Source organism: Carya illinoinensis, chromosome 1 (assembly GCF_018687715.1).
Source record: "Carya illinoinensis cultivar Pawnee chromosome 1, C.illinoinensisPawnee_v1, whole genome shotgun sequence".
NCBI lineage: Eukaryota > Viridiplantae > Streptophyta > Magnoliopsida > Fagales > Juglandaceae > Carya > Carya illinoinensis.
In genome coordinates, this window is record NC_056752.1 from 10,595,170 (window position 1) to 10,620,631 (window position 25,462).

Below are 25,462 nucleotides of genomic sequence, written 5' to 3' on the forward strand. Positions count from 1 at the left end.
TGCTTTATTATATTTTATATGAGAATTTAGAAAAATTACAATGATGAAATGAGATGAAATGGTTTCTCAATCCAAACGATCCCTAAAACAATATTTCATCTACACAAAAATCTTACATATTGGTGTGGTTTAATTTGAACTCTCTGTTTATAAAATTATTTTTATTATAAGTAAATATAATATATTATATAAATTATTTGATATAATATTTGTGTGTAAACCTAACAGAGTTGCTAAAAATGGCAAGACATCTTCTTTTTCCAAAATTTGTATATTTATTTCTCAAAAATTTCCAAGTACATAATCACTCTGCCATAAAGGAACCCTTACTAAGTGGTTCTTTACGTTTGTATAGGCTTAAGAGCCGAAGCAAAGCACCGTTAAAATTTCAATTCAGGCCCAGCAGCATTTCAAACTTTCGATGAGCAAACTGAGTCGTTTCCACTCCGTATCTTCGTATGCTGTCCAGATGCCGCTCATCTTCAAGCCCTACCATCCTTTTCAAACGGCAGTTGAACTTCCCGCCAACCACTTTCTCAGTTCTAAGCAGCCAAAATGCCCAAAATCAAGAAGACCCATTCTACATAGCCCATTCACCTCTTTCTTTGGGCAGACTGAGAGCCAAAATGCCTCTTTCCGCATCTACCCATTTAACTGATCCTCAATCGGCACCTTCTTTTTGCTCCGACGCCCTCAGAGTCTCAGCCAAAATGGGTTTCCTTCCCGAAGGAAAACAGCTGCATGCACATATGATAAAGTTGGGTTTGTGTAATGTGTTGGCCTTACACAATCATCTTTTGAATGTTTATTTTAGATGTCAGGAGTTTGATGATGCAAAGACACTGTTCGGTGAAATGCGTGCTAGAAATGTGGTGTCGTGGAATACTGTGATTTGTGGTGTTGTTGACTGGAGAAGTAATAATTGGCGGAGTCTGTATCTGGGGATTTCTTACTTTAGGAGAATGTTGTTGGAAAGGGTAAGACCAGATGATATAACTTTTAACAGTTTGTTTCGTGCATGCATTGAGTTGCATGATGTTGTGATTGGTAGACAATTGCATTGTTTCATTATTAAAGTGGCGCTTGACTCTCATAGTTTTGTTGGCAGCGCTCTCGTCAAATTGTACGCAACCTTTGGCCTGGTGGAAGCTGCTAAGCGGGCTTTTAATGCTGTTCTGTTTAGAGATTTGGTTTTGTGGAATGTCATGTTGTCTGGCTATGTTTCAAATCGTTTGGTTAAAGATGCTTTTGGGGTCTTCAATTTGATGCAGTTGGAAGGTGTTAAGGGGGATGAGTTTACATTTAGTAGCCTGATGAGTTCCTGTGGTGCTTTGGGAACTTGTGATTTGGGAAAGCAGATCCATGGCCTTATTGTTAAAAAGTCTTTTGATTTAGACGTTCAAGTGGCCAGTGTAATAATTGATATGTATGCCAAGAATAAAAATATAGATGATGCTCGGAAGGCTTTTGACGGGATAGCCATTAAAAATGTGGTGTCTTGGAACACTATGATTGTGGGCTATGGACAGAAAGGAGATGGGAAGGAAGCTATGAAGCTTCTCCGGGGAATGTTACAAACAGATCTCTGTCTTGATGAGTTAACTCTTTCTAGTATCCTTAGCTCATGTGGCAATGTGTCTGCCACTTGTGAAATTATGCAGATTCATGCTTGCACCATTAAGTTTGGGTTTCAAGTTTTCCTATCAATTTCCAATGCCCTGATAAATGCATACTCCAAGTGTGGTAGCATCCATGGTGCATATCAATGTTTTAGCTCTGTTTTGAAGCCTGATCTAGTTACTTGGACCTCAATTTTATGCGCATATGCATTCCATGGTCTTGCCAAAGAAGCTACTAACTTATTTGAGAAGATGTTATCTCATGGCATGAGGCCAGATCCAGTCGCCTTTCTTGGGGTTCTATCTGCCTGTAGCCATGGGGGGCTGGTAGAGAAGGGGCTTCATTACTTCAATTTAATGATCAATGACTACCAAATTGTGCCAGACTCAAATCATTTTACCTGTCTTATTGACCTCCTTGCTCGCTCTGGTCTTTTGGATGAGGCATTTAGTGTTTTGGCCTCCATGCCAATAGAACCTGGGTCAGACACCTTGGGAGCATTCATTGGGGCATGTAAAGTCCATAAAAATCTCGAACTAGCAAAATGGGCTGCAGAAAAGTTATTTACATTGGAGCCAAACAAGCCTGTGAATTATGCTCTAATGTCTAACGTGTATGCTTCCCAAAGTCGCTGGTTTGACGTGGCTGGAGCACGCAGAATGATAAGGGACAGATGTGATTCCAAAGTTCCTGGCTGTAGCTGGGTGGAGATTGCTGGTAATGTTCGTTCGTTTGTGTCAAGTGATAAATCCCACCCAAAATCTCTGGAGGTGTATGCTATATTAGGAACACTGCATAGTTTGATGAAGGATGATAACCATATGTTGAATGTAAAACTCTACAGCTGACGGTATTCTAGGCAACTGTATCGTTAACATCCTTTGCTAATCCCGAATTCAACTTCGAGCACCACAGGCCACGAGTGGTCAGGTTGCACATTCTGAGGTTAAGATTGGCTAGTATTATAAAGTCATTATGTTTTAACGTCCTGAAACATAATAATTTCTCCAGTTGTCCATTACATAATTATATTTACAAATGTTGGTCTAACATGGATCTTTCATTAATATTACTGTTATTACCATGATCTCTTAGCGTTCCGAATGATGCAGTCCTTGACTCCTTATGGAGCTGAAGTAAAATGTATTTTATACTCTTTACCCCCGTCAGGTTTCTCGATTTTGTTTCATTAATATTTTTTCTGATTTTTTATTGGTAGTTTTTTGTCTGATCCTTTTTTTATATGCTTTTTTTTTTTTTTCTAATAACTTTAGGTACGGTCATAAGTTATACAAGCGCCGCACACTCATTTTTAAAAAAATAAGATTTATTATTAAAAAATTAATTTTTTCATGTAGATTTTATATTTATTTTTTTTTTCAAAAGAATATGCGACGCTTGCGCGCTTTATGATTGTAAATATCATTTTTCTTTTTTTCCTGATTGTATGTCTGTGTTGTTATTGTTAATATTAGCTTTGGGCATTAGTTCTTAAGAATATACATTCTGTAGCTGTTTTTGAATTAATTAATTTTCAATAGGCCAAGTTAGCTTTCAGTTTCCAAACTGCAAGCAGAAAATTACTCAAGTCATCAAACTCCTTGTCTATTTCCTGTATTGCCTGTGTTCATTCTCGTCTCCATCGCCTAGCCTCATCTTAATGCATGTTAGGAGATGTTTGGAGAATGAGATAAGATGAAAATTTTATAAATAATAGTAAGATAGTTTATGAATAGTAATGAGATAGTTTGAATTAAATATTTTTTGGATTTTGGAAAGGAGAGAAAAAGTTTGAATAAAAAATATTATGAAGTTAAAATATTGTTATAATATTATTTTTTAATATTATTTTTATTTTTGAAATTTAAAAAAGTTGAATTCTTTTTTTCTTTTTTTTTAAGTTTAGAAAAGTGGTAATGATTAATTTGAAAAAGATATTATGATTAGTTTCAAAGTGTCTGTGTTTAAGTGATATTGGGGAAGAAAATGAGATGGATGTGATGAGAATTGTTACCAAACATTCTCTTAATCTCAATCGTTGAGCCTCATCTTATTCCAATTTAGTTTGAACCGAACTTGATACGTTAATTTTATTTAAGTATTGAACTTCTATCTCTAGAAGTTTATTTATTTTTTTAATACATAAAACAATTTTTATTGATTCCAAATATAGGCATAGCTAAGTACGTAAGACATACATGAGAAATTAAGAACTAAATATAGATACAAGGAAATCATGGAAACTGGGTCCATTTAAATCTATTGCTATAACCCAAAGAAACAAGGTATTGAAACATAATTCCAACGCGACATTCATGTACCAGAAGCTTTCCATTAAACCTTGATGTTGATCTTCTTACATCTTAATTCTCCTCATATATATAATGACCTAAGATACTCTAGACTGCAGGCCTCGTGCTTGTGTTCATCTGGCATATAAAGGTCAATCATATTTTGTTGATGAGTCAAAGCTTTGTGCCAACACGGCAAAAGTCATTGCGGCCTGATTAGGTATACCTGTGAATTGAATCCACTCGGTATTACACAATTAACATAGCTTGGAGGGCACAAGCTATCAATTGTAGGTCCTTCAAATCATGCAGGCTTGCTTAAATAATTAAATTGTGGCTTATGAAGGATTTCTGAAGTCTTTGTTGGGTTGAATGCAGGATTGCATATTCATCATAATCAATGGTGACAAAGGCATGCACATCACCAATTCTCGGATCAGGAAAATGAACTGAAGTTGCGTTTAATAAAGCTAAGGATCTTTATATAGAAATCAAGCCTCCACATCCCTTACTGTTGAGATCAGAAATGGATGGCGGGTGTGTTGCAGAGCCAAGACCAACCGGTCAGTTCATCCTTGTGCTCTTTTTGTTCTCTATTGGAACTGAACTTTCTTTGGTAATTCTTGGAAGATGTTGAGAGAAAGACAAGGCTCTTGAGTTGTCATTTTCACATATATCTTATCTCTTAGGTGATATATGTGAGGACTCCAGCTTATACTCATTGATTGAGAATGGACTCAACTCAACCATCAGAGGACAAGTCAGTCTTTGAATTTGGTCGTTTTCATGAACAGTTCAATTTTGGCAATTTGGAAGTGTAATGGAAGCGCCTCCATTTCTGACTATTCACCGGAGGAAAAGATGGAATCGACCAAGAAAATTATTCAGATGGCTTTTAATTGGCATGAAATTTTACCATAGAATATAAGTGTTAAGGTTATAATATAACGGAAATGGTACTTACAGTTTTGAGTGTACAATCGTAACATAATTATTTAAAATAAATAAATAAATACAAAATTTATTTTTAAAAAATTAAAATTTTAATAATATATTTCACTATTTTTCAAAACTGTACGACTCTGGTATATTTTAAATAGGAAAATTCTTTTTGTCATTTTCACACTTCACACACTACACTTATTTTAATTTTTTTTTCATTTTTTTATAATAAATATTTAGTGTATGGATAATAAATAGAATAATTCAATTAGTTTAATAAGAATAAAATGAAATAAAAAATAAAAAAATAAAAAATAATATTTTAATATATAAAATATATAGTATGAAATGATGTATAACATTCCTCTTTTAAATATTACTCTTTTAACTTATTAAGGAAGACTCTGACTTACGGTAAAGAAAAATATTAAGAAAGTATAATATAAGTAGTTAAATCTACGCACTCCTGTCAACTCAAATTCTCTCTCGGTAGTTTTTGCTGAACCCACTTTCACGTCCAAGCTCTTGATTGGAAAGTTAACTCCGACAATGACAATGACAATGAAATGAAAAGTAATTTTCCCATTCCTGTCAAAACCAATTTAAGAAAAGAAAATCATCATTAAAATTGGGTTGAACGTTAAAGTCTAAACAAGTCAGGTTAGTTGAAAAAAAGAAATGATATTTATAGTGTTAAAATGTATAATTAATGAATAAATATAAAATTTATATTAAAAAATTAAATTTTTAATAGTAAATTTTATTATTTTTTAAAATAATAACGTATCATTTATACACTTTACGATTATATGTAATATTATTTCTTGAATAAATAAATTTTAAAATATTTTCCTTGAACAAATAATAAGAAAAATATAAACTTGCAGTAAAGCAATAAAAATATAGAAAATTGAGATCACAAAAAAAATAAAATTTAGAAAACCGAGAATGAAAAACAAAGAAAAATCTTACCCATCTTTCAGGGGGAGGAAAATGATATATTTATAACTCTTTTACAACTTATGCTACAATTATCTAATATTAACATGCCACTTCATACAAAACGAGTTTTTATTTTTTAAAACTACATTTAATTTAGTATAGAATTATAAGAGAATTTTAAGGTAATCATTTTCATAGATGTAAAGGTTTCTCCTTCTCCCAGTGTGATATTTCGTATTAATTGATGAGTGTAGATGGTGTATGAGATTCTATATTATTTGAAAATGAGAAGCTTTTGCTTTAATTATATCATTAATTTGTCCTTCTATAATAGACTCTAGATCTGGCTTAGGCTATGATATCATAATCTATTTCAACCAGAAGTGCAAGATTTGAACCGTGCCTTTATGATGGAATAGTCCGATAAGGACAACAAAACTTTAAGGGAGATATTGTAATACCCTGTCTTGATTAATGAGTATATGTGATATATGAAATGTTACATTATTAATAATGTAGCAATTTTTCCTCTTCATAGTAATTTTAATAAAAGTCCAATTGTAATATTGACCGATTCTTTTATAATTAAGTCTAAACGTAGCTTGGCTCTTCCTTCAAATGTTAACCTAACATATTGCCCAAAAAACAACTAAATGGTAATTCCACCAATACCCCCCACAGGGATGTCTAGTATTTATTTTCTCTTTTAAATTTTTATTGTTTATAATTGGGGAGTTTTTTATTTTTCATAATTTTTTTATTAAGATTTTTGATAAAATGTTACGTTTGATGTATAAGATATAAAATTTTAAAATCTATCTTTTAAATTAAATTATATTAAGTGGATGTTATATAATATGAACATCATGAAATAGAATTACGCTAAAGTATATAATTGCAAATTTTGTAAAATTTAAAAGATTTCTTATGAAAATAGAAAACATGAATTCGTACAAAATAATTTAACAATTAATCCTAACAAGCAACGTAACGATTATTTTCCTTCCTTTTTGTTTTTTTCTCGTTTGCTTGAGTCAATTTTTCTTCGTATCGTATGGCATATGGAACAATTCGTCTGTTCATGATTGTGATGTCAGGCATATTGCTGGCCAGCAGGCCAGCAATCAGAGTAAACTCCACGCGGGAGTGGAACACTCAGCACAGGACAAAAAGGTTGACATTGACTTTAATATATATACACACACTAACCCCTATCCAAAAGATTTTCGTACCACGTTTAATATGTAATTTATTATTTTTATTATTTTATTTAAATATGTATGTTTATATATAAATACATAAATTTAAATAAAAAATAAAAATAATAAATTACTTATTAATATTAATATATAATATAAGAAATGATAAATAGAATTCTTCGTAAAAATTAAAATTTACCCTCAACAATTAATTAGGAGTGTCAAATCGTGTTAATAAGTCGTGTTCGTGTTGTGTCAAATCGTGTTAACGGGTCATATAGGTCAACCCTAACCCGACCCGTTAAGTTTATCGTGTCAAAATTTCAAACCCTAACACGACCCATTAACATAACGGGTCGGGTCGTGTCAACCCGTTTTGACCCATTAATAAATATTACGAAATATATTTTTCTTTATAAGTAAATAAATAAATTAAGAAAATATTACGAAATAAGTTAATACGACACAATACAACTCATTTTAAACTATTTATATAAATGGGTTGAATAGGCCTGAAATTAACCTTTTTAACCTGATTAAATTTAGCATAATTTTATATAAATATTAAAATTACAATATCTATAAAAATTATAAAACTAATTATAAGTCCAAAACTACGATCCAAATAATAAAAATATCGAAATTGAAATTCTAACAATTTTATTTTTAGATATAAGGGTATAATTGTAACTTTAACTTTCTTAACGTGTCATAACGGGTCAAAACGAGTTAACCCGTTAAGCAATCGTGTCTTAACGGGTCAACCCATTTTGACCCGAACCCATTAAGGCTAAACCCTAATCCGTTATTATCGTGTCGTGTTCGTGTTGGGTTAACGGGTCGTGTGACATATTGCCACCCCTATAATCAATGTCACGTTTAAGAAATAAGAGAGAAAATTTGAATAATATTTTTTTATATTTTTTTAAAATAAGTATTATAGTAGAGAGTTTGTGAAAATGAATATGTAGAATTAAAAAAAAAATATTTGAATATAATTATTTTTAAAATTATTTTTTATTTTAGATTTCTAAAGATTGTATTGATCTTTATATTAAAATAATAATTGGATGAAAAGCTGAAATAGAAAATCTTGTCAAACAAAACATGGCATTAAGTTTTGTAAATATATTTGATATAGTTTATACATATATCATTTATTGTACTCATAAGATAGGGGCACTATGTTTTTAAATATTTAAAATATTTTTATTAATAAATTAAAATAATAAATATGTAATTATATGTGTATAGTAATTTAGTCGAGTTTGTATGATTTAATAATTGAGTTTGTAATTATAAACTTTATCAAATTTTATTTAATTGAGTTCTGCTAAATATTTAAGATAACTCTTTGTAGAAAAACCCATCTATCAAGAAATATAAAAGAAATATTTTAAAAATAATAAAAAGTTTTTATAAAAATAAATTTATAAAAAGATGTAATTTAATATAATATATTAAATTATAAAATTATTTTTATAATAAAATAAATTTAATATATCATATAAAATTTTATCAATTTATAAATTTATTTTTATAAATTTGTATTAAAAGTAACATTTTTTTTTAATTTTATATATTGTAATTTACTCATGTTTGTGAAGAAAGATGGACAACCTGGCATTGCAAATTGCAAAATGTTGTGTTGGGCATTAAATACGACTTTTATTTCCTAAATGCGTGTTTCCCAACGATCAGGTTACACTGCAACTCCTCTCCTTCAAAGTCTTCCCTTCGTCTCCCCCTCCGCCTGTAACATCTAGTTGACGCTCCTTCTCCACTGCCCGCCATTTCCAACTCTCCCCAGAATGAGTAGCCCGGACTCATCTTACGATGTCCGGGTAACAAATGGTCGGGTTCCCTACTCGCCGTGCTCCGTTTACTCCTACACCTCCACCGTCGGGAGTTCCACCCCCGGCAGGAGCCGCGTCTCCGTCGCTGCCAGATCGTTCGCTGGAATCTTCTCCGGGTGCTTCGCTCCCCCGGAGATTAAGAACTCCATCTTTAGCGTCGCGGACTCCGAGGAATTTAAAGCTCCATCTGGTAAAGTCGAGTTTCTCATAATTCCGATTTGTTTTCTAAAGAAAAGTATCAAGTTGGAGAATTCTGGAAGTTTTGGTGTAGAATTCTCTCAAAGTCTTATGGTTCGACTTGGTTTTGAGTTTCTGTGATCTTTGCGACTCCAGTCCAGAAGGTTCCATCTTCTGACTGATTCCTGTTTTAGGTTGCTGAAAAAGAAAATGAAACCAAAATTGCTATTAGTATTATCAGGTGTTATTTACACCCTCGATAATCCACTGTACTACCTTTTGGGGAAGTCAATGCTCCCGAGTAGATCAAGGACAAGGGGGAGACTGCTCCCATTCCGCTTGCCGCTGGCAAGTGAATCGCTTTTGCTTTCTTTTCCGCCTGGCTACTAAAATGTTTCAGTTCGCCAATCTTTGGTTTTGTTATATGTTTTGTCCCTTTGTCGAAATTTCTAACTTACGAAGTGGATTTACAGATTTATGCTATATCAAATTTATTTGCATTCGCAAGATTAGTTAGAATGAACTTTTGAATTGTCGCTGTCTTAGTTGTATCGGATGGTTCAAGAGCTGGTAGTGAGAGAAGTCGACGCGGTGGTTCAAACCGGGGAGTCTATGCCAGTCCAAATAACTCGACACATACGCGAGAGCATAGGCGAGAGCCTGGGAGTGTCAAATTCACCATGGAGGAAATCTTCAGGGCCACGAGGAATTTCTCCCCCTCTTCCAAGATCGGACATGGTGGGTTTGGGACAGTCTACATGGGGACACTCGATGATGGAACCGCTGTAGCAGTCAAACGTGCCAAGAAGGTTTGGTCAAAGTTGTTTATTAGGATATTCCACTTTCTGGATCTAACATAACTTCGACAACTCTGTGGCGTAGAACTTTAACCGGTACTTCGTTACATTTCTTTGCAGAGTACGTCTCAGCTTGATAAGCATTTGGGGGTGGAATTCCAAAGTGAGATCCAAACACTGGCACAAGTGGAACATTTGAATTTGGTGAAGTTTTATGGATATTTGGAGCACGAAGATGAAAGAGTTGTGGTGGTGGAGTATGTTTCCAATGGAACCCTCAGAAACCACTTGGATTGTGAGTTGTCTTTCTGTGGCCTTATGTTCACTTTGTGCGCACCTGCGAATGAGCTTAGTTCTTGATGTCTGATCTGAGAAATAATGCAGGTATTCATGGCAACATTCTGGATCTTGCTGCCCGGATAGATGTAGCAACTGATGTGGCCCATGCCATCACCTATCTTCATATGTATACAGGTATGTTTCAGGGGTGAGCCCATTCATTTGTCTTGTCAAAATTATCAAAATTGTTTGCCTTTTGAGATTATAAAATCTGTTTCTCAATGGATGTTGTATTGGTTCCCTCGCAGACCGTCCTATCATTCATAGGGACATAAAATCTTCTAACATTCTTCTCACTGAAAACTTAAGAGCCAAGGTAGCCGACTTTGGTTTTGCTAGACTCGCAGCTGATTCAGGTGCCACCCATGTGTCTACCCAAATTAAAGGGACTGCTGGTTACTTGGATCCCGAGTACCTCAGAACTTATCAACTGACTGAAAAGAGTGACGTTTATTCATTTGGTGTGTTATTGGTTGAACTAGTCACAGGCAGGCGTCCAATTGAAATAAACCGAGAACTCAAGGAGCGGATAACGGCAAAATGGGTATGATTCTCTCCCGCCTTTTCTTTGGTCACAATTTGTTTTCATTAGTCCTAGTAATAATTTTATATTTAAAGGGAAAAAATGGTTCAAGACCTATACAGAAATCCTTAAAAAGTATGATTATGTAGTACATGTCCATCGAATGTTGACAGCTTAGTCTATGCAACTTCCAGCTCTACCATCTCTACTTTTAAATGGATAGGTTGATTAAGCTACAAAGGAGCATTTTATAAAGAAAGAAAATTCTTCTCCATAAGACAAATTGATGTGTAAGTGCAGGCCCTGAAGAAGTTCATAGAAGAAGATGCCATTTCAACCTTGGACCCAAAGCTGGAATGCACTACTGCAAATCAGTTCGCTCTTGCTAAGATTCTTGAACTAGCCTTACAGTGTTTGGCTCCACGAAGACAAAATCGGCCTAGCATGAGAAGGTGTGCAGAGATCCTTTGGGGCATCCGCAAGGATTACAGAGAGCTAACAGCTTTAGACTGCCGTTCACTCTCCTCTCATTCTCAAAGGAGCGCTTCAATGAGAAAAGGATGAGAAAATATTATGAGAGGTCTATGGTGGGAGTAGCCTGTAATCAAAGGATTTGTTTTAGAACTAGAGAGAAAAATATGGAATTATCTAGACATAAAAAGGCGTGTAGAGTGGTATACACCAATTTGAGCAGGTTCATTTTAGGAGGGTGCCAATAATTTTCCCAGAAGTGGATTCAAAGACATTGATGGGAAAAAGTTCACTTCTTGCAAGTGTAGTGATCTATTTATAATTTGTTCATGGGATTTGGATTGTTTATAGCTAAATTTAATTTGAGATTGGGGAAATTCTCTAGTTCTGCCGCCTTCCGTGTGCGCGACTTTTTTTTTTTTCTAGGATTTGCTTATTGTTTTCAGTCTTCCTGTAGGAATCTGGATACAAGAGTACTTAGATTTGAAGCATTATTGGTATATTCCCATTGTACATTCTCTTGGTTCCTCATCTCGTGGGAACCAAGTTTTATTGTGTATTAGTAGGATCACAATTTCAAGTGATAAAGGTCTTAGATATGGAGGTATATTTCACCAAGGTCTAAGATTCAAATTCCTTTGGATGCAAATAATCTCTAAGAGTTATATATTGGATTGAGAGATTTTCTCTTTGAATTACTCGAGGTGCACTTGTGGAAAACTTCTTACCAAGAGCCTGTACACCCTTGAGATTAGTCGGAAAATTATTCCTAAACATCCAATGCCAATAAAAAAAAAAAAAATCACAATTTCTTTACAAATAGGAGTGTAAACGCATCGAGATGGAGCAAGTAGTGGCCCAGTGGGTGGTAAAGTCTAATTTGTATTGAATTCGAGTTTATTCTCAAATTACAAAATTTTATATCCATAACAACTTATTTAGCACTCGAACAAGCTGGAGCTTGATAACAAGCTACTTAATTTTGACAAAACAGACCATTTATATTGTATCCTTTAACTTTGTACACAAATTTTGACGAAAAAACATTTTAAAATTTATATATATATATATATATCAATGATTATATTAATAAGAATTTAAGCGACAAGTATAGAATTAGGAACATGATTTCTTCTTATTTTTAGTACTTAGATATTTTCCTTATAGTTTTAAAGACAACTTTATAGTTGAAAAGTTCTATTTATCATCCAATACACCATACATCAATACATGTTTAGCCTAATTTTCTATAAGTAACTCTGCAGCTATGGGTCTAAGGCTGTGTTTGGGTGTTGAAGTATCTTCAACACTTCTCATTACTATTCATTACTTTATTATTACTTTTCACCTACTTTTTTTACTATTCATTACTTTATTATTACTTTTCACCTACTTTTTTTACTATTCATTACTTTTTACCTACTTTTTATTACTATTCATTACTTTATTATTACTTTTCACCTACTTTTTATTACTATTCACAACTCTCCTCAACACTTCTCAACACCCAAACCCACCCTAAGAGCTGCCTCGGACAGGTTCCTTGACATAAAAATAAATTAAAAAAAAATCAATGAGAAAGTATCTTTTTTTTTTTTTTTTTTAATTTGTTGATTTTTCCAAAATATGAATAATCTTTTCAGCTTGAATACAATGATTTAACAAACTTAACCCAAACTTGTGGTGTTTTTGTCAGAAAGAGAAGACATGAAATGATGAAATGGTTCCTTTTGTTTTTCCATCCGAGTGGAAGGGACCAGTCCCGAGTCCGAGCGGTCAACTTGTATTTTTTTATATGGTCTTTGCCTTATTAAAGGTGGTGAGACGGCCAATTATTTAGAAACATGCCCCACCATAAAGGCTTTCCATCACATCTGACATTAGAAACTTGATTCCGAGCGGTCAAATTCTATTTTTTATACGGTCTTTGCATTATTAAAGGTGGTGAGCCAGCCAATTATCTACAAACAGCCAATTTTTTATACGGTCTTTGCCTTATTTAACATTATAAACTTGATAACATCTATTTCATAATATCCTTGTAGGACAAAGTATTTATTAGATAATTATTATAAATAATTATTTTATAATAACTTTAATAATGATACATGTTCTAATAAAATGAGAATATCACGTGTCTTAAATACCTAATAATTAGCCGAGAAAATCGTGTTTTGTAAAAAATAATAAAAGAGAAAATATATTGTTAAAAAGAAATGATATTTGTAATTATAAAGTACACAATCTCTTTGAACAAAATTAATTCTCTGATAATAGATCCCACTTTTTTTCAAAACGATTGTGTGTACTTACACATTTTATAACGTAACATAACTCATTGTTAAATCCCTTTGAGACTAACTTCATGAATAATCATTTTTTGCCATGGCATGGCTGTTTTGTCCTACTTTGGTTGGCCCTATACGGTTAAAACATGAACTAAAAAACCTAGTTCCCAGAATAAAAGAGGGAACAAACCTCATTGAGAAGAAAAATTTACAACAAACCGCACACAATATGTCCTCCTTGGAACAACTGCTTGAGTTGGATGACTTGTGGGCTCACTGCTATATTTGTCTGAACTTATGTGCCTGAACAAAAGAGCCTACTTTTGTCAGAACTTCATGCGAAACTCCCTCACGTTCCCTACCCTACACGTTCACCTCTTGAGAATGAATCTTGCCGAGTCAACTCATAGTTACCATCTGTGCGTCTTTGATTCTCATTATTTATGGTCTTTGCTTTTGAACAAAGGAAGAAGAACGAAGATGTGTATATAGTCACATGCCAAACACTGCAAAAACATTTTACACGCCAAACGTACATTGAGAGAGAGAGAGAGAGAGAGAGAGAGAGAGAGAGAGAGAGAGAGAGAGATTTTCTGTTAATATTTATATACCTGTGCCAAATCCAGTAGCTTTCACTGGTTTCCAGTTTCCAGCTAATAGCAGCCATGGCTAATGAAGTGAAACCTGCTAGCATAAATCCCCAGCGGAACCGTCTAAAAAGTGTGTGGATAAGATTTTCAAACCATCCTTTAATATTTTGCCATCTACAGGAAACAAGCAGCCTCGCCTTAGAAGAGTAAGTGAACGCAAATTTGTTTAATCAGGTTCAAGCATACTAATGGTTCTGTTACGTCTGTAGCATAAAGCAAATAGATTCTGCAAGTATAAGGGGCTGCAAACAACTCGCCCCAGTTAATGTATCTAGTCTGATTGATATTTGAGCTAGTTCTAGATGCTTGTTCCACCCATGCTCATCAAATATGACTTTACACCAACCCCATGATTGCTCTGATAACGTTAAAATTATGCTGAAATCACCATATTTCATCACTATGTTGCTATTCCAGTAAGTTGGGCTGGGCCCAAATTTTGATAACTAACCATTCACGTGTAGCATGCGCCGTCCCTAGCTATGCATGGAACTATGTCCGTCCAAATGCCTAAAAAAGACCGAGCAATAGCCTAGTGGCAGATATTTACCTAGGTGGGTCGGCTGTCCCTGATCTAAAAGTAGGTGTAATTATGAACTCAAAAACTATATAAGCTTATTTTCTCCTTCACCAAACATTACTAAGCAAAATATAGAGAATTGACAATTAATGAATCTACAATAAATAAAATATCGCTAAGAAAAGATACAAGCAGAGCAGCGGATAAGAAAGTCCAATATCTAGCAGGCTGCAGTGACATTTAGCAAGAGCCTATATCTTATCAAAATATGGCCACAGTCCAGCTGGGATGACGGTAACACCCCGGATTGTGAAATTTTTACCTTAGATGGGAGGATTGTGATGGTGTACGGGTGCTAAATCCCACAGTGGCTGTTTATTAGATGGAACTAGGCTTCATAAGTGATTATTTAGTCTAAGAACTCTGGTAACTTCTATTAGATCTTTTGTGATACAGTGCAGATGTGTATAGTGTTTTTTCTATGGTCACAAGAAATGGCATTAGAGTTAAGTTATTAATGCCAGAAGCTAAGTGATTCTAGAAACTCCAATTGTAACTTCAATTAGTCTTTTTTGGGTCTAACGTATATGTATTATGTGTACAACCAAGCTATCCGAAAAACAATATTAAAAATTTTGAGCCTATACTTTTTAACCCATTATCATAGTATTATGTGCATTTTTAGGTTTGTATTATTATCAATTCCATCTTTTCTCAAGCAGGTCGATTTGTTTTAGTAAAACTTCATAATTTGGAAAAATAGAAAAACCCACCTTTCCGGCATATTTAAAGAGCACCCAATTGAAAAAGAGAATGGCCAATAATTGGTAGAGATCTCAATCAGCCATCCAATAAGAAGCCCCAATGCCCCAATTGCAACCACAAGAAAAATATTGGAAGACCTGCAGGTTTAGCATCGTTACATTCCTACCATATCTTCTCATAAGCCTTACATAAATGAACCAGAACAATGTCTACACAGCATCAGGTACCTGGTTGCCTTAGTTGCAGCCATGAGGGCTGTAAGAATAGCTACAGCTGTGTGTAATGCCCTCTTAAAAACTTCATCAATGGTAGCTAGGTACACAAAAGTGCTCACCACAGCCATGAAGGAGAGCCAAAAGTCCATAAACTGAAACATTTACCCTTTGAATAATCAATACCATCTCAACTTAGAGTTCTTGAGTGGGAGAGAGGGAGGACATTCAAATTAACATGCCGGAAAATTTACTACATTTTTCATAATTTAGATCTCACTTGCCACTATAAACCTGTTTTGTTCCAAGCACCTCAAGCAAAGGTGCATTGTCATTGTCTCCAAATGATTTCAAAGCCTTTAATGACCCTTGTTGTCCATTGTATTTTTCAAACGAGTATGAATCCCACCGTAACCTCAATTTTAATATGATTTGCCCAAGTTTGGATAACCAATGAGCAAATCTTCATACATGCTACACCAGTTATAAACTGCAGTTCCATGAAAAAGAAAAATGGTGCAGAAATAACTCATACCTGTAAGACATTATAGGTTAATGCACACCATGTGCCTACATCACAAGCATGATATAATCCACTTGAAATTCCACTACACGTGAATACCACCCACTCTGCCAATGCCTGCATAAAAAAAAATTATAGTTTATTTGGCAATAGAAATGAATATGAAGGGTCAAAATTTTAATGTTGGTTGATTTGAATAGCTTGAACATTCTTGAGTTATTAACCACTAACCATGCAAATCAGTTATGAATAACCTCCCCCCTGATATCACTAGAGATATCACTGAACTCCTTTATACTTCTGAAATATCACTAATCTCACCATTATGCTGCGAAACCTGTGATGTTAGGTGGATAACTCAGCACTCTTAAGGAATTTAATCCATGACCTCACTTCCTCCGTTGTCATTATCTAAGAATTTCTAACCCAAGAGTTTGAACCTTAGATCTAGAGGGGGCATACCTCTGAGAGGTTTTTTCCGTCTTTCTTAAGGTCTGCATCTTCGATTAAATTAGTGTTTGTATTCAAGGTCAAACAAGCTTATAACAGCAGTACATAGGATTACTTTTGGAGGATACGCAAGCTATGCTATCATCAAAGCCTTAGAGCAGTGACATTGTTGCATACAATAAAATGGAATGGCTTCCGGTAAATACCAAAATCAATTCACACCCTTTGTAGCTAGAAGGTTTAAATTGTTGCCAATTATCCCAAAAACAGGAACACGCATTACCTTCCGTCGAAGGGCCCAAAACGCAGGAAATACAGCCGCAGCATTTGATGCAATAAGGCAAATTGATTGCCATATGTGCCCTACAGCAGTTTTAGGCAAGTGAATCAAGTAAAAAACCATTGAGTTGCATACCAAATCCTAGCACAAAATTTATATGCACGTAGATGTTTTGGTAAATCATATGGTAGAAGATTAAGAGCATGTCACCTTCAGCTCTGTGCTCTAATACCATTACAAATTCTTTGAGACTTACCAAAAAATACTTGTTTGATAACAGCCAAGGACATATTAACAACAAAATTATCATAGGCCAACTACAAAACATTATCTCATGTTACTCCATATCCACCTTACCTTGATGCGATACAATTTCAACACTACAGTCAAAGCCTCCATGCCTTCTATCGCAGGAGCAGAAGCTGCGGAAGATTTTTTTACCAAAAAAAAGAAACAAATACTCAATAAGAATTAGGGAACTAAAATCTCAACAACTGAGCATCCGGATCATATCAACAACAGTCGGGCAAATTACCACAGGATACTTGTAACTACAATTAGAAATAAATTTCCTCTACTCTCCCCCCCCTTCTCCTCTCCTCTCCACATATTTTGGCCTCTACTCCAAAAGGACTAGCTAATGTCGCAATTAGAGGCCCTTAGAATCATCAAAAAGGGAAATACTTCTCCAAGCAATGTGCTATCCAATTCACTGCCTTCCGATACATAGTCTAAGGTATTCCAATTTCCCCACTTTATCTCTAACGTTGTTGTCAGGCCATTCCATCATAGGTGGTATGGCTCAAGTTTTAGTTGAATTGTCTCTGATACCATATGTAACAACTCAAGAAACACCCAACTTGCATCCGGGCTTATACTCCAATTTGGAGTAGCCAATGTTACATTTGGAGCTCCTTGGAATCATTATTAAAGCACAAGAATTTATTCCTCCCAAGCAATATGGGATCCTATTCACCACTTTTCTATACTCAATCTGGGGTATTACCAGAATTAATCCCAATGAAAAATTTACTTGTATATAAAATTAAGAAACTTTCTGGTTTCAACTAGTTCAATAGGTAGTCTCTTACCATTGCACAAGAAATTTGGAATCATATCCTCCCTACTAGAAAAAGGGGGATTCATAGAAAGGAGAGGACTATCTTGCTTTGTGTAGCACAGAGATCCAGCGGGCTTCCAATAAAACCAAAAAAGTGGATCTTCAGATATGCAACACTAAGGAAATTTCTCATTTACTTGAGCATTATTATATGGCATACAATGTACCAAAAGATTCCACCAATTTAAAGGATGAGACGTGATAGTTTAATTATGTCATGTGAAATCATTCTTAATCCTTACAAAGAAGAAATTATGATATTTTATTAAAACTTATTATGCTAAAAAACCAAACTTGAATCAATTGCCTTCCCCATGGTAGTAATTTTGTCTTTTCTCACAAAGCTTGATTTCATTCACTCCCTTTCCAAAAAACACACACACTTACAGAAAGAGCTTAAGTTTCATTCACTTGTCTCAGTATTATCCTCTGGCCAAGCAAAGATTCTAACTAACCCTACCCTGATAACAATACTTTTGGGCAAAAGATTAATCAAGAAGTTTCACTTATAGCCTCCAACGACATATATATAAGATATATATATATATATACATAAAATTAATTAAGAAAATAATGGGAAGAGGCTGAACAAAAAAACCTGTATGATGTCAATCCACTTGCGTCAAAAGAAACTCTGCATTCCCCATGAGAGGAGCATCGTTTTGGGCATCTTTCGAGGGAAACAGACATGATAGTTTGATCTTTGGAAGCACTACCACTAATATTAAGATATCTCAATCCAAAACCCCAAGTTCCTTCTCTAGCATATAAAATATAAAAATCAACTTTTTCTCTGCTGGAATTGTACAACTTGAAAAACATGGAGCCATCACTACTTCTTGTAGTGTTTGCATAATAATAGTCCCAGTTATTTAGAGATGGTAATCCACCAAATCTAGTGTATACTTCGTAATCTATCCTTGCATCTGATGTTAGTCGGATATGTATATTTCCTCCGGCTGCACCACGAGGAATGTCCAAAATAAAGTAAGTCCAACTATCATCTGGTTTCCCACCATACGAGGAGTTGCTTGCAAGGGGTTCAAGAGGAAAATTGGCTGAATTCGAGAATAGTTTTTCACTGACTGGCAGATAATAGGATTCAAATGGGTTTGAATCTCTCCTGAGAACTGTCTGCAGACAACCATTATCAGCTTGTCAATAAGTTATTCAAGTGAATATTTTTTTTTTTTTCCAAGCATCAGAAAAGAGAAGACTATACAGGCATAAACTCCTCATAAAATTAATATAAAGAAGGGAGAATTACACTTTTCACCCCCAAAATATGACCTGTTTTTTATTTTCTAACCAAAGTACCAAAAGTATCATTGTTCACCCTAAAATATCGATATTTTCCAATTTGCAATTTCAGTTATGACCTAACCGTTAAGATTGTGGCTAGCAGCCATTTTTCCACTCATCTGCAGGTGGATCGTAACTGAGTGCAAATTGAAAAATATATGCAGTTAGAGTGCAAAGCGAATATCATGTGGTAGTTTATAAATGAAAAGCGTGAATTCCCCTACAAAGAATGAAACTGTGAAATGCTTATCTGAAAACATCCAAATTGGAATCCAGATTCTATTTGGTTTATAATGCTATCCTAATGCTCTATAATCATCATATTCTGCCATTTTAAGCCATTCCATGTATAAACTCAAACAACTTATGCATTATCTGCTGATCTTAACAAATGAGCCAAGATAGGAACCCCATGTAGAAACATGCTTGGGCCTTTAAATACCAAATAGTGTAAGTTGAGAAATCACCTTAACATTTTTTCATCCCATTATACCAGCTATCTATATTATAAAGACACATAATTTAATAGAGGCAGAGAGCAATACTATCAACAATCGCACCTGAAGGGCATATCTTTCCCATATACAGTTTGATCCAGCCTTCCCTATGGGACATTGAAGCACTTGTGATTCCATTGAATAGCAAACTTTCACAGCAGTGTTTTGAGTCCCTCCAAGTATATTTGAAATATTAACAGGTAAAATAGTAATATACCAGCGGCCAACCTTTGGCGAGGAAATAGACAAAGGGGCTTCACTAATGTTACTGGAATAATCATACTCAGTTGCTGATGGAATTGCACCATGCCGAGCAAAACACATTAAATTAATCCCACTTATATTCCCATTGTTGTTTGCTGCTGATACATTATACCTGATATCCGCAGCCATGATGGTCAATTCTTCAGCCACTCCGACAACATCCAATGAGTAAACTTTTGGTTCACCATCTCCAAGGCAAGATGTTTCCAAACTATTTTTGCAAGAAAACATATTCTTATTTGTTTGGTTGTAAGACTTGACTCCTGAAAAACTTCCAGCAGGAAAATAACCGTATAACGGAATACATGAGAGTTGATCAACTGTCTGGTTGCAGTACTGGCCCCACATCGTTGTGGTTGTACATCCTTCCACTGTTATGTTGGCACTGAAGGAGTATGCTGGGCCTCGGACAATCTGCAGTATGAGAGTATCACTAGTTTATATTTTCAAATGATTGCAATACCTCATGAATGCCCAAAATTAACATACCAATACTGTTCATTGAAGAAGAGAAAGAAAGCAAATTGAAAAGAGCTCAAAAAATAAATCAGCAATACCAATGTGTATATCATTCTGGCATCATGAATCTCATGATAGCGCAATATTCATTGAAATTTAGCACAAATACTAGATTGGGAAGGGTTGCAGGGCAGCTAAATTTTCAGATATAAATTTCTAGCACAAATCAGGGGGCACATTTAAATACAAGAATATTAGAACTTTTTGGTATCACGAATAAAATGGCTTATGATCCCATTCTGAATAATTAATCAGCTCCAAAATTTACCTCCCATCAATACAGTTATAAAAAAAAAAATTCAATTAATGAAATTGCTTCCTCACATATCTCACGAGTATTTAAAAAGTTCCTCTCGTACATGGGATTTAAAATTAGCACAGCAGGAATGTCTTCCTTGGTTCCTGGACACCCAGTGCCCATAAAAAGAAAAAAAGTACAGCAGGAAAGAAAAAGTAAAAAGAGGATCTACTATTTAAGTAAAGTATTTTGCTTCTACCATTAAAATATTTTATTGTGATGTGAAATACACAAGATAATGGCATATAACAAAGAGACAAGTTAGTGGATGAAGCAACCTTCCTAGCCGCCACAGAAAAAAAGTTAATAGAAACTGCATACTGAAGGGAAAAGATATCACAAAACATGAGCTAGTGATAAACCATACCATTTTTGATTGTGTCCTTGTAGGTCCAATGCCATTGAAGAGACCAAAATACCAAGCTCCCGGAGATATCTGAATAATTCATTATTTATTATCTTATTAACCAGACAATTGGCTAAAAATAGATATAAAAAACAAAACAAGGAAAGCAATTGTGAAACTTCCCATGCACCAAACTGGTGAACCTTTCAACCTCCAAGAAAGTGCATACAAGTAAAACAAAAGATATATAGAAAACCACGGTTCTATGCCAATTTAATTACTTAGAACATAAATTGAGTAAGAATATTTGATTTTAGCATAAAAGAAAAAAGGTATAACAATAAGCGAAAGATTTTGAGATTGACCTGCTCATTTGTCAATTTCATTGTGATATTTTTCTGCATAGCAAAGCATTGCTCCACATTCTGAAGAGCTTGTATTCCTCCAAATGAGCCATTTGAAAGGGGAAATAACACTACAACAGCAGAAAATCTTTCAAAACTGCTTGCAACAATAATCAGATTAGACTTGGAGCAAGAAAAAGAAGTCAAACAGAATTCTTGTTTAATTGAGGTTCAATTAGATTTCTAATAGGTCACTTTCACCTGAATTACCTGAATCATTTAGAAAAATGTTTGAGACATCTGGCAGTGGTGGGCTGCCATCTCTGAAGCAAATTACTGGTAGTGCACTTTCAGGAGCCTTTTTTAGGCTTACAGCATCCTGTGAACAAATTGGACCATAAGCAAATGACAACTCACAATGCATTATATTTGTAATTGATTTATACAATTGCCTTCATTCTAAAGGCAGATTCTTGAAGCACGATTTAATTCTATATTAGGTGAAAAGAAGAATACAAAGATTCCAGAATTACTGACATGGGTAATAGGAAAAACTTAGGAATATCAGATGAGAGCATGGTATAGTTTTGTTATATGTTTAATATATATATATATTATATATCAGAAGAAAACTCATATCCAGGAATTAGCCATCGTGGAGACGTTTGAATACTGAAAAAAATCCTATCAATTATTCAAACTTGATAAGCGCACTTACAAGCTCGACATCTGAGTTCAATGCTATAGACATGGAAGAGAACCATGATGGTAAATCAACTGGAACAAGGGAAAAACAGCAAAACTAGTAAGATATTGTACAAATTGCAAATTTTCCATAAAAAATAAGAAGGAAATAAATAAAGGAGACAATATTAGTGTTATCGAATTTGATAAGAGACTGAAACAATCAATTTGGTCATGAACCCCCTAATGAAAATTGAACTTGGTTAGCAGTATATACTCCAGTACCAAATACCGTGACAGAAAGCAGAATCACAATGGAGTACTGACGTTACATACAGGCCAAACCTTGCTTCTAAAACTGTCGGATAAAGCAATGGTACTTCATTTTCCAATCAGCACGTCAAATTTATAGCTTAAACAATGTAAACGTCCTATGTTACAACTCTGTTACGACTGCTACTTGTAACACAATAAGACAAAATTATACCATCAATGGTAATCAGCAATCGAGCATTCAAGTAAGAAATAATCACCAAATTACTTCAACTTAAAAACAATAATCATAACACTGGAGGCATATGCATAAAACAGAAAAGAGCATGTAAACACTTCTCCGTATTCCACAAATTACTTATTAAAAAAAAAAAAAGAAAACGTGTTCCACAAATCCACCATCAAATTCAATTCTTTTACTACGACACACCAATCAGTACACCCCAAAATTCTTCAAGAACCAATGAAAAATCAAACTTATTGGTCAAATACTCAAAAGGGTCATGAAGAACTGGTTTTGCACACCTCTAATATAACGTAAATCAAAGGGTTTGAGCGTCGTCCGAGGGTAGCTGAAGCTGGAGAGAGTGAAGCTGTTGTAACCCAGCTCGTCGTACATATAGCAGAGGCCAAAGAAACAAGAAAAAAGAATGAAAAGACTGAGAATCGAATTGGAAGAGAAGCACCGAATCGAATTGAAACCCATATATTTTTTTGGTGATTCTCCCCGCACGGCACTGGTGGAAAGGAGGAAAAAAAAAAAAACAATGGGCTTTAAAGGGATTATAGGGTAATAATGATTATTATGTTTATTAGGTGATTAAAAAATGAGATTGTAAAAGAAAAACTAAACGTAAGAGTTCAGATTCCGGTTGACTTGTACTCGTCAAGCTGGTTCGGTCGGGCTGATTGAAGATGAGGATGTTGGAACCACGCGCTAGTGTGGATCGCGACAGTCACGTGCCATGCGGCGATGAGTTTCTTCACTGTATGGACGGGATATTCTTTTTTTTCATTTTCGAATCTGATTTGATTGGTAATAAATATTATTAATTTTAAATAAATAATACATATTATAAAAACTTATTATGATGTTTCTCTATTTAATATTTAAATCATTATTTTATTTAATATTTTATATTTTATGAAAAGATGAGAACTACGAGTAGGAAACTAGTTGGCTAATCTTATAGAACGTGAAAGGTACAGAGTTAGGTATAGCTTTGAGTCTTTGACTGGTAAAGCCAAATAAAGTATTATACTAGGAACAATGATACATATTACATAGTCGTGGAGGGGCGCTGCACAATTATTTAAAAATAAATGAATTAATGTAAAATATATATAAAAGAAAATTAATTTTTTCATGAATTTTTTTTAAAATATTTATACAACTGTATATAATATTACTCAAATAAATTACTAGATTTACAAATAGATTTGATAAATAAAAAATTTATAAATTGATGTGACTAATAAATATAATGTAAGGAGATTTTTTCCTCTTTTTGGCCCGTATGGTAGGCCCCGAGAGATCTTTGGGGAGGAAGTTAGAGAGCCTGATTGAAACCCAGCGACTCTCCTCTAAAAAGAGCTCGTGGGCATCTGATATAATAATACTCGATCCATGAGCAAAATCAACCCAAGAAACAACCCATAGGTGAGAAAAGTAGAAGATAAAAGTCACACAGGACTCACAGCCCTAACACCCCCCATTGACACCTAATCATTGAAAACCTATGCAGGCAAGTGGATTAGAGATATGGAGAACCCTTAATCTCCTAACAACAGGCATGGAGGGGATTGGCAATGAATGTTTGCAGAGTAAAGTGAGTCAGGAAGCCATGCCGTATTAATGTCGTCACTTTTCAAATTCTAAGTAGCATTAATGATGTCACCCCAGGAGTTACACTGCATTAAATGATTCTGACTAGTTGAAGTGACATGAATTTCCTGAGACTAGATATGGACTGTCCTCATCCAAAAACCTAGTATAAAAGCTGACCTCCAAGTACAAAGAACTATCTCTAATTCATTTAAGCTCTCCGCAAACTACTAAGGAGAGATACTAAGTTAAGTATCGGAAACTTTTTGGCCTCCACCAAGGCCTCCAACTCTCTATGTTTTCTTTAATGTGCTAGTGAAACACTTAAGACCTAAATTGCTAGAACCCGGCTCAAAAGTGTATAAAATACGACATTAACATGTAATATATTAGAATTATTTTATATTTAAAATAACTTTATAATATAAAATCCCATAACAAACTATATCAGTTTGTGATATTACTTCTATGAAATTTATCTACAATGTTTCCTTTATAAAATAGAAATTATGATGAAAACCATACATAATTTGATTTCTTAAAATAAATCTAGATACAACAAGGAACTAGCACATGATGATGAATAAAAGATTTAAAAACATAATTCCTAGAATAAAATATAATTAGTGGTATAAATCTAGTAGTTAACATTACAACATAAGCTTAGATTGACAATGATGTTGAAGTTTCTAAAAATGGTGGTAGGTTATTACTCTCATCTTCATGTCAGAATGGATCATGTATGTTTAATTGGTAACCACTTTCAAAATCTTCTCAAGAAGCTCATTCTCATGCTTAAAAGTGTTTTTGCATGCTAGTTTTGAAACCATTTTCAAATAAATATTGACGCAATGTGTTGGAGGTGTCGAAATACCCCCCTCAACATCTAGGGTTTGCGAGGAGGGACATTTCCTCCTCTAACACAACAATGGAAAGTGATGATGAGGACATCCTTCCCCCCACCATCATAGGCACACATGACGAGAGCATCTCCATCCCTCCCTTGTATCACCATGTGAGGAGAGGAATTAAAGGAATAGATAGAATTTGTTCAATTGATCCCTAAGGACAAAATGGATGGAATGAATACATCACAAGACTTTGTTGGATGTATTAAAGATTTTGATGATAATTAGTCATATTGA

General features: G+C 34.3%; 3 protein-coding genes across 4 annotated transcripts; 2 read left to right on the forward strand and 1 right to left on the reverse strand.

The window, feature by feature from the left end:
• Positions 1–283: 283 nt before the first annotated feature.
• Positions 284–2,707, forward strand: LOC122310234 (pentatricopeptide repeat-containing protein At2g46050, mitochondrial). The gene has a single exon (XM_043124117.1). It carries the CDS (start codon positions 459–461, stop codon positions 2,466–2,468), a length of 2,010 nt encoding a protein of 669 aa, XP_042980051.1. The 5' UTR covers positions 284–458; the 3' UTR covers positions 2,469–2,707.
• A 5,961-nt stretch (positions 2,708–8,668) lies between these two features.
• LOC122310239 (calmodulin-binding receptor-like cytoplasmic kinase 2) lies at positions 8,669–11,541 on the forward strand. The gene is made up of 6 exons (XM_043124121.1): positions 8,669–9,040; positions 9,574–9,836; positions 9,945–10,119; positions 10,209–10,298; positions 10,412–10,707; positions 10,987–11,541. Exons 1-6 carry the CDS (start codon positions 8,806–8,808, stop codon positions 11,248–11,250), a joined length of 1,323 nt encoding a protein of 440 aa, XP_042980055.1. The 5' UTR covers positions 8,669–8,805; the 3' UTR covers positions 11,251–11,541.
• A 1,864-nt stretch (positions 11,542–13,405) lies between these two features.
• Positions 13,406–23,326, reverse strand: LOC122310245. 2 transcript variants are annotated; one of them, XM_043124126.1, is made up of 14 exons: positions 23,018–23,326; positions 22,254–22,312; positions 21,806–21,914; positions 21,557–21,666; positions 21,213–21,281; positions 19,828–20,442; positions 18,564–19,099; positions 17,203–17,267; positions 16,849–16,928; positions 16,128–16,232; positions 15,608–15,747; positions 15,389–15,517; positions 14,057–14,209; positions 13,406–13,951 (listed from the first exon to the last, which is right to left on the reverse strand). In XM_043124126.1, exons 1-14 carry the CDS (start codon positions 23,196–23,198, stop codon positions 13,804–13,806), a joined length of 2,499 nt encoding a protein of 832 aa, XP_042980060.1. In that variant the 5' UTR covers positions 23,199–23,326; the 3' UTR covers positions 13,406–13,803. The 2 variants fall into 2 exon arrangements, with proteins under 2 accessions (XP_042980060.1, XP_042980064.1); XM_043124130.1 differs by lacking the exons at positions 22,254–22,312; positions 23,018–23,326 and having other exon boundaries at positions 21,557–21,692.
• Positions 23,327–25,462: the final 2,136 nt, after the last annotated feature.